The sequence below is a fragment of the Carassius gibelio genome, chromosome B13 (assembly GCF_023724105.1).
Source record: "Carassius gibelio isolate Cgi1373 ecotype wild population from Czech Republic chromosome B13, carGib1.2-hapl.c, whole genome shotgun sequence".
NCBI lineage: Eukaryota > Metazoa > Chordata > Actinopteri > Cypriniformes > Cyprinidae > Carassius > Carassius gibelio.
This window is the reverse complement of record NC_068408.1, coordinates 27,854,421-27,864,644: the sequence shown is the minus strand read 5'-3', so window position 1 is coordinate 27,864,644 and position 10,224 is coordinate 27,854,421. Positions and strand designations below refer to the sequence as shown.

Sequence of the window (10,224 nt, the reverse complement as noted above, 5' to 3'; positions counted from 1 at the left end):
ATCAGTCAAAAGTACAAAGGCAGCTTTCTGATATACAGCATTAAAGTTACATGAAATATAAAAGTTTACCCAAAACAAAATATTTAACATGTTTAACCACTATAGAGACATCAGAACCACTGGCAAATTTCAGAAAATTTTGTAAGGCAGTTCTTGGAGGGCTTTTGAGTGCTGAATGGCCACTGACCTCCTAGAACTCAAATCTCCAAAAAGTAAAAAAAAAAAATTAAATAGATGTTGTCTTTATTAACAAACAGCATATTTGAATTCTAAATAACCAAAATAACCACATTCTCACCTAAAAAAACCCTCTTAAAACTAAATTCTGTTTTACTATTTATAAAATAATAGTGGTTTTGGTCCTCCAAAATGACACACATTGTGAGAAATACAACAAGCAGAGTGATACAAACTCTGTTAGAGTTCTAATATCACTCAAATTATCACACTCTTGGAAAAGGCTGTCAGCCAATCAGATTCAAGGACCAGAAAGAACTGTATATATATATAACAATAAAAAAAATTGCCATGGCCAAATGTTTGTTAAATATTATAATAATTATAATACTAGTTTTAAAAAACCACTTTGACAAAACCTCAGTTACACATACTTACAACTAGCTGCACACATTAACATTTTATTAACTATAGTGAAAAAGCATCAGAGGTAAATGGTCCCATCTATGGTACCTCTAGTAAGACTGTCCAGTCATTATGAACAGCAATGTTTTGGCTGTAATTGTTGTCATGTGCTCCCTCCTGTCTGCAGTCTATTTGAGGCTTTCTTGGCTCTATAAATGGAAGCTTACAGCACTCAAGAGTTATCACGACACTACACACTCTCACTCATGTCAAGCTGAACACGGAGGGCATGTGAATGCCAGTATAGCAGTCTCTATACATCCATTCAAGCTTGAAGCTTTCAGCACAAGCACACACATGGCTTTGGAAAAACCACACAGGACCTTGGGAAAGGTAAGTAACCAAATGGCCGAAAAGCCCCAGGCTATAGAATGGAAACACGGTTGGCTACAGCAAGGGAATTAATGTGTGGGTTTCCTCCTTCAGCCCTGACAGTGACTTCATTTAACCTGAAAAGTTTTTCTTTTGCTGTATAAAGTTTGTAGCCAAGTTGAATTAGACTTTAATTTCAAATTCTGTTTGGGGGAAGAAAAGTGTCATTGTCAATGAAGATGGAAAAAAACAAATGTTGAAATATTTGCCGCTTAAAAGTTCATGGTTAGCAAGACAACAGGTTTATAGGAATGAAACAATATTTCAACACATAGTGTGTAATGGCTATATGTAAATATGTGAAATTAGTCATTACTTATTTCTCAGCACTAACCAAACCATTTATTTGAGTTTTGGGATCTTAATCTTATTTAAGATTATGCTTAATACAATCTAATATATAACACATATACTGTATTTTTTGAATATTTAAATTAATAAGGGCAGTGTCTGTATGTCTTCCCAATGGGACGTATAATATTTATCACAAAATAATTTAACTGTATAAATAATAATTTGCTTGACTGAGTCTTATTAGCAATACTCCCAGGGCCAGGGAGTGTTACGTGAGTGTTGTGTACCTAACGCCTTGTGTTGGCTCTGCCTCGCGTGTGTGGTGTTGCATAAGCTATATTTATCTATAAGGCATTATGCGGGATGCCTTTTACTGTATGTTTAGTGCCAATTTTAATTAGTAACAAATAACAGGACAGGTTGCAGTGAAACAAGTTTACAACCATACACAATCAATTATGTGTTAGTGTAATGGCAGCTGAGTTTTCAGCCAATTTTAATTAGTAACAAATAACAGGACAGGTTGCAGTGAAACAAGTTTACAACCATACACAATCAATTATGTGTTAGTGTAATGGCAGCTGAGTTTTCAGCCAATTTCTCGTTGCAAAGGGATGCATTTGAAAGGGTTACAGCAGTAGAATGCCAGGGACGATGCAGAACCGCCTCTCTGAGCATTGGAAATAGAATCCTGCTAGTGTTTCCCAGCTTTGATGCAGTCTCTTATCATATGGCAAAACCCACAGGCCCTTGACAGCCTTTGGACTCTTTGAGCTGCGGGCAAAGGCGAGCTGGAAGTGACAGGGGTGTACTCGCTAAAGTGGGAGGGATATGGGGTTTCTTCTAAAACCAAATGACACACCCACATGTGGATTTTAAACCCCAGCTGACACACTAGCATTTATGCAAACTTAACTCACTGGCATTCAAAACATGGCTTGAGTCTTCTGCCAAAGGCATTCTGTTTTTGTTTATCCTGCACTGACTGCAAAGCTCCTCTCAAGACAGCAACATCTGAATCAGACATTGGATAAGTACCTACTGCCTATGGTAATTCCAAAGTGAAATTCAGACCGCAGGGAATGAAAATAGATAGTTATTTACAGTGAAAACTGATAACAAGACAAGTTATTAGCTTCAAAAGGTCAGTGTAATCACAATAAATAGTTAAAATAAGACGTTAACTCTCTGCTGCACACATTTTTATATTTAGAACATGTAGTGTCCTGTTAACATATGAATGTGACTAGTAGGGTGACTTGTAAAACCTGCCCTGAGCTCAACAGATTTTAGTCTTTTAAGCATTCACAGGTTTTAGAAAGTGAAAGTGATGTGACATACAGCCAAGTATGTTGTGAATACAACATATTAGGAAATAAGCCAATAATGAACCCAGTGCCAACCTACCTGAGGCTCCTTTATGTTATTTTCTGTAACAAGAAAATAAAATAATTACTGGACTGGATTCTTGCCAGACTTTTCATTGTAAAAACATCCTCTACTTCAAGACTTTGTGCAAAAAACAACAACTAAATTTTGAAGATAATAAGCAGACAGTACACTGCTACTCTTATAACTGCTAGTTGACATGCTGTTGCAAAGTTACGTACTTTTAGTAGAAAGTCTAAAGTGGATTATCAAAATAAAGTGTAACTGAAATAACTTTCTGGGATATTGTGTTTACAGTATATGTAACTCGCCCTACTTGCACCACTCTGAATGATGTTTGAAAAAGACCCCCCTAAACCTCACTAATATCTGGGAGACAGCACCAACTCAAAATGCTCTAAAGTGCATTGTTAGTTACAATACATAGTGAATTAAGTGCAAAATCCATTGCCATACTTCTAATAAGTAACTTCTAACAAGTAGACAAGACAGAATGTTCCTATGCAACAAAAACAGTGAATGGCCATGGGTGCTTTACCATCATACAGTGCACATATGTTTTCCTGTATGGCTGTAACCACTGCCAAACTTCAACAAATCAAGTCAAATTCACAAAAACTAAGTCTGATACCAGGCAATATGCCTGAATTGCTAATATAAACACCAAAAATACACTGATAATGAAGGTTGGCTGTAAAAGAGGGATTAGACAGCACAAGACAACCTCCATTTGTTTGCTGTAAAGTTGAATCTGTGTATAGCTTGTGAAGGAAACCATTGAAAGATAAAGCTTAATATACTGATTCATGTTTCTCAGTGAAGTGAAGCTAAGTCTCGTTTTGCTGTAAACAACTCTGACTGAAGCGTCAGCTGCGTTTTATACTCAGATGTCAAATGTCTTGGAAAAAGAACTGGCCTGCATGTTTAAGTTTACAGGATTACTGTGGAAATACAACTGAAGGTCAATTCAGCATTATTGTTGTGACGGCCAAATTGTTACTTGCTAAACTAAAACTGGGCTGTAAACACAGTGCAAGTTGCATAAACATGACCACTATATTAGGCCTGTGACTTAAGAACTCATTTGACCAACAAACAGCAGTTAAACAAGTGGTAAACACTCTTACTTTTTACGGACATCAAAAAGACCAGTCTTGAAGAACAAATGAAAAGTTAACACTTTAGTTTAGGAACTAGTTCTCACTATTAACTAGTCACTTATTAGCATGCATATTACTAGCATATTGCATGTTCTTTAGTGCTTATAAAGCACATATTACTGTGTTATTCTGCATGACAATATTTTAGATTCCTTCATCCATCCAATACCTAAACTCAACAACTACCTTACAAGCACCAAATTAGAAAAACTAACTTATAAGCAGCAAATTAGGAGTTTATTGAGACAAAGGCGATAGTTAAGAGTGAGTTAATAGTGAAAATTGGATCCCAAACTAAAGTGTGACCAAATACAAAAATAAAAATTGATGACTACATTTTAAAACTAGTCTAAACACCTGATGCAACTGTTCACAGCTGTACAGCTCTAAAGCCACTGAGCTCAGAACAGGTTTTATCCCTTTTGATTATTATTATTATTATTTTTAGAAAACTTTAAGTTTAAGCAGTGAAAGTTGCCCAGTATTCAGTGCAATGGTCTTCATGTTTTGTTGCACTGCTAATCAAGGAGATGCTGGATTTGAGTTCTGTGTTCTGGAACACTATGCTAGGAAACAGCCTGGGACAAACACACCCCTTGCGTGGGTACGGACTGGAAATTTGAGCCGTAAGGAACGGTATGATCCGCATAACACTGTGGACTACTGAGAGCAAAAGAGAGCGAGTGAGATTTTATAGGTGAGTAGGAAATGCTTTCTGAGCCATTTGACTGCTTGTGTTTGTTTGTGGCTCTCACTGTCACTGTGGTTACACTACAGTGTATGTGTGCTAAGGGTGAATGTGTAAAAGGTTATATATAGTGGTTATAACAAATATATATCAATATAAATCTTTATTTAATGATCTCATGAAATGAGGCAAACGCAGTTAAGGTGATATACATGGGAGGCATAAGTTTTTTTTTTGCATTTGTAGGAGGTATAGGAGAAACATGGACTTTTAAGAGAACAGTAAACAGTCAAAACTAGTAAAATGGTAAAAGAATAATAAAATACTTTCATCTTCAAGAATCTGCTAAAAACACATCTCTTCTATCTCTAACTTTAGCACTTTATATTCTTATTCTATTCTTAAAAAAAATACTTGCCCCTTTTAGACTTGCACTTATTCATTTACTAACTTGTTTTCGAAAAAAAAAGTTAAAAATAAAAAACAACTTACTAACTAAACTGACACTAGCTTTCTGTTCCTTTTGTATTCTTACTATTTGTTTTCTTTTCATTTATCATGCAATTAACAAAGAGAAAAAAAAGGACTAACAAGTTTCTCTATTATTTTTCTATTCTATCCGTTTTCTTTTCATTTGCTATATATAGCTTCTTTAGGCTAACTGAGACTTGTTATAGCACTTGTGCATCGTTGCTTTTTTGTTGATTTTGATTGCTTCCATTGTCCTCACTTGTAAGTCGCTTTGGATAAAAGTGTCTGCTAAATTACTAAATGTAACATAAAGGGGTAAATTAAAATCTTCACTATGTATTGCTCACAAAAAAAAAAACAAAAAAAAAAACAGCAACTAACAAACATGGCTACTTTTGTCAGACTATTAATGGAGAAAAGTGTTTTGGCAAAAGAATGGTTTCAGTGCACCTACTGGCGAAACATTGACTCTTTTGGACAAAACCATGACTTTCTATGTGCTATTAATGTGCAGGTGGTATTAAAATACTTTCATTTTAATGATCATTTGATTGGACTACATTTTAATAATTTAGAATTTCTTTCGTGCTTTCAAAGTTATATACATCATATTGTTGTGCTGTATCATATATGTGATACTTACTCATTGTAATGGATTTTTGTTGGAAGTTAGAGATGGAAATAGGCAGCAGATGTGTTGGTCATATCCCCTTTTCGTCATGTATGTATCTGTATGATGTCATGTTATCTGAAATATTAAGCCAGCTGCTAAAAGTCATAAATGAGAATATTTTATTACATTGTGAGCATAGCTGCTGATTTGCATACAAAGAAATATTAAATCAATTCTAAACTCAAATTTCAAAATAACAAGAGAAGCAGCCTGAATCCATTTTTGGTGCCACTTTCTCTCTCTGTTTGAACGCAAAACACTTTGACAAGAAGCCCATGGCTGGTCTTTAAAGTCTATTTTTATCCGGCAGAAGAATGTCAAAGTTAAAATCAAAGCTGCTCACCTGAGGCTTAACACTACATACATTCGGAATAGAGAGTGCTTATTTGTTCTTATCACCAGTGTCATGAGCATATGCTCCTATTTTATCATCATCAGTAAATTAAAAAAATGGCAGTGTGAGAAGGCAGCAATTTATTATCAGTAAGGCACAGGAACTCAGTAAAAATGCCGTCCTGATTTGTAAAATCATTAATTGTTTAAGCATGAGATGACCCACAATGATCAAAAGTTCTATATTGCATCATGTTGATTCCTGTTATTTAGTTGATCCACTCTGACTAATTCCTGACTGGAGGGTTGAAAATCTCCAATTAAGCTTAATTAGCGATCTTCGTTATGAAGATACACAGGCCTATTGCCTTTAAATCGACGAGAGGCACTGCCAGGCAACCCACGGCTGCATCACTTTGCATTCATAGCTCTTTTTAAGCCTTCAGCTTGTATTGCAAATATTATATGCTAATTTAAGAGTTAATTCCATTATCTCGGTATGTTCGCAATATGATGTACCATGCATTTTAAGTGATAATTAATGGCTGTTTTTTAATAGGAGTACCTTTTTGACCTCGTTCTTTTGTTTTGGTTTAAAAAATAAATAAAAAAGATGAGTGCCATTGACTGCGCGACAGAAGATATGAATAAAGCACAAAAAAAAGAAGAAAAAAAAGAAAAATCACTTTTGTTATGATGAACAATAGGGAATCTGGCTTAAAACATGTTGTGTGGAACACTCTGCTGTGGCAACCCCTGATAACAAAGGGAGCAAGGCAAAAGAAGAGAGAGAGTTATCATGAACAATAGTATATATATATATATATATATATATATATATATATATATATATATATATATATTATTTAAATATTTATCCTGTCATACTTTATTCATTATAGCAGCAATAGAGGATGATGTGTTTCTGAAATTGCAGCCAGTAGTTAGTAAAATACTTTGTTTGTTTCCAAGCAGGAGAAGCCTCAGGTTTTATTTTCTACCACTCTCTCTCTATATATATATTTATTATTATATATTATTATTATTATTATTATTATTTTTTGAACAACAGTCATTTTAAATGCAATGATATTACATTTCATATCCAAAGGCTGTATTTGAACATTCCATCTACACAAGCGGGGAAGGTGACAGCTACTTTGATTATAATTGGAGGGTTTGTGGGAGTGCAGATCACTATGCAGAAACTCAGAGGAGAACTACAGGCTCAAAATGCCATGTGAAATTGCTCAAAGGACCCCACTCTGTGTCATTATAGGCAATGATTATAAAGGGAGCATTTTGGAGTCTGTCATGTTGAGTCATTACAAGCAAGCCAACAAATTAGACCTTGCCAGATCAAGAAAATGATTTGCAGTTATCTGCGCAATATGCATACGACAGTCAGTGAATGGATTTTGGGTGGTCTATAGACTGTGAGGTTAAGGCTGTATTCACACCAGGAAAGTCTGCTAGTTCACTTGCTTTGGTCCGGACCAATGTTGACTTTTTTTTTTTTTTTTTTTTTTTTGGTGCAGTTTGATTTCACACTTTTTTGCAAGTGAAACTGTTGGAAATAGTAAACAAAACCGCACGTGTGCCAAAATCATCCCTTCATTGGATAGAAATTCTCAAGCAGGAAAAAACAGGAAGTGCAAAAACAGGCTTTCATAATGCAATTTTTATTCTTTTACTGATTTGGTGTTATTAGATGATAACACAATATGAAGAATTTTATGAGCATCGTATGAGACAATGTCATAAGATGTTGTAATTACGAATTGCCAGAAATAAAATCTATAGATACTTAAAGCTATCACAATGCTAGTTTTAACATTTAATCTAGATAAATGTGTGCTATTAGACACATATTCAATTGTTTGTGTGAAGAGTTGAAGCTGAAGAGTTGATGCTTCAGGACATCAGTGGAATTCAATTCAATTCAATTCAAGCTTATTTGTATAGCGCTTTTTACAATACAAATCGTTACAAAGCAACTTTACAGAAAATTATGTTTGATAGATTTGATAGATAAATTATGAGTATAAATTAAATACAGTACAACGTCATTTTTGCTCATAAAGGTAAGAATAATGCATTGTTTGGAACTGTAAAGGGTCTATTTTTATTTGTGTGCACTTAGAATATCAAGAAAATGTTGTGTCTTTATAAAATAAAGAAAACAGATAGGATGCACTTGCCGTTTTGGTCTTTGAACAGGAGCGCTTCACAAAAATGCACCAAAACGTATTGGGTCCTGCTGACCCAAGACTGCACAACATCACACAACTCCAACCTCTTCATTAAGTTTGAGGATGACACGACTGTGGGTCTCATTAGCAACTGAACATTGAACTGACATCATTAAACTACCTCTTCTGAGAGTTTAAATAAAGAACTTATATTTCTGCACTATTTGTTTATTTCACTGGTTTGCACATGTGTCATGTGCTGGTTTATTTTCATATCTTCATATTTTATATTTAACTGTAATTATCTGTATTTTATGCTCTACTGTTAGTTTTATCTGTATGCACCTAGGGTCTGATAGTAACACAATTTACATTTTCTGTATATATGTGCTGCACATGTGAAAGAATTGACAATAAAGCAGACTGTGACTTTGACTTAGACTTTGATATGTTAGAATGGATGGTGAAGGAATAGCAGACAACAGCTATCCATACTTCCATTTGTGGTTTTACTTAGTTTTGGTGATTTCAATATTATTTGGTTTACAGTGAATTTATAACAGCTAAGGGGGTTTTAGGCACTCTGCTTCGCATCGTACCTAACAATGCCCCTTAGCTGTTATAAATTCAATGTAAACCACGGCTTCTTGGGGCTTATTGGTTTAGCAAGTGTATCTTAATTTGCTCAAATCAGGTAGGTATGACATCTGCTAGTAATCACAAACATAACACTTCTCTATCAAGAGAGCAAGCTAACAATTGTTAATTGTCAGCTTCAAAAATGTGAGCAGGAAAGGGCTGTCCCTAACTCCTACATTTATACACTGAATGGACCCTCTGTTTCTAGCACATTCCAATGAATATACAACAGCTTGAAAGCAATCTGGCAGAGCAGATATTTTCATTCTCAAACCGTTTCATGTCAACAGCAGTGCTAAAGTCAGCAGAAGGTAAAACATTTATTTTAAAGTTATACTCTATTCTGCCATTTTAGAATTTGGATGCACAGAACATGTATGCTACACAAGCATTCTTTAATTCCTCAAATGTTGTAGGAATTGAAGTGTCAAGGTCTCTTATGTCATTATTTTTAAGGTGGGAAACAATTCTAAAATGTTATTACTATTAGCAAGACAGGCACATATTTCATGTTTAGGAGCTCTGTTTACTAAATATATTAAACTGGAATCCAGATAAGGCGTGATTGCAAAATGAAGTGGTGTGAATTGCAGCTGCATGATTTTGTAATCACTGCTCTTGATTCATGACACCGCAGTTTATGTTACACTGAATGCTCCAATCAGACAGTGTGAGGATGAAACATTTCTGCTAATCTGTACACAGCACTCGTTTTGATTCTATCATTTTGTTGGCGCAGACAGAAGCTTGATGGCTCTTTGTTATTTTCGTTTGCTTCATGCTGTTCCTCTGTGTCCACAGAAATCACTTTAATAGTATGTCTATTTTACAGGTCACCACCGTATTTGCAACTAAGCTGAAGTCTTTCACCTTTGTGCCACTTCTAAAAAGACTGCCCGTTGAGAACAGGGCTTGGAAAAAGGTACTTCAGACAAGCAGACCAAACAAGGTAAGAACTATTCTTGAGACATCTCAGTATGGTTCCTTTTATGTGTGCCCTACTGTGTCACTCAAAAGCATGAGAGGAAAAAACATCACACTACTGGAGCCCATTCTTCATACATTGCTAACTCGATTAGCTGGATTTGATTGTTTACGATTTCGCTTGATCTTGGATGATTTGGTTCTTCGAAGCTCGTCCCGGAGTTGCTGTTATAGCAACAGGTCCATAAGGTCAGGAGTAGGCTTATTAACAGGGGCGGGTCGATTGGCCACCCCAGGTGCCCCCCCTATAAGATGTCTTGTGATTGGTGAAGTTCGCGATTCAAAGAAGTGCAGCGTCTTCAGAGAAACAACGCTCGTCGCGATCTTGGACTTAATTAATTAATTCTTGACCTGGGTCTTCAGTCTGTGATTAACTCACCTCATGTC

The 10,224-nt window shown here is 35.4% G+C and overlaps 1 protein-coding gene across 2 annotated transcripts in view; it reads left to right on the top strand.

Annotated features, from left to right (window-relative positions):
- The first annotated feature begins 819 nt into the window (after positions 1–819).
- mlip (muscular LMNA-interacting protein) overlaps positions 820–10,224 on the top strand; it is a 56,461-nt gene continuing 47,056 nt past the window's right edge. Inside the window, exons 1-3 of one of the 2 annotated variants that reach the window (XM_052573128.1) lie at positions 828–975; positions 4,428–4,554; positions 9,686–9,802. Coding sequence is in view for 1 of the 2 variants with exons in the window: in XM_052573127.1 (XP_052429087.1) it covers positions 940–975; positions 9,686–9,802 (153 nt within the window). In the remaining variant the exon portion in view is untranslated. Of the gene's footprint in view, positions 976–4,427; positions 4,555–9,685; positions 9,803–10,224 lie in introns of both variants that reach the window. The other variant, XM_052573127.1, reaches the window with a different exon arrangement.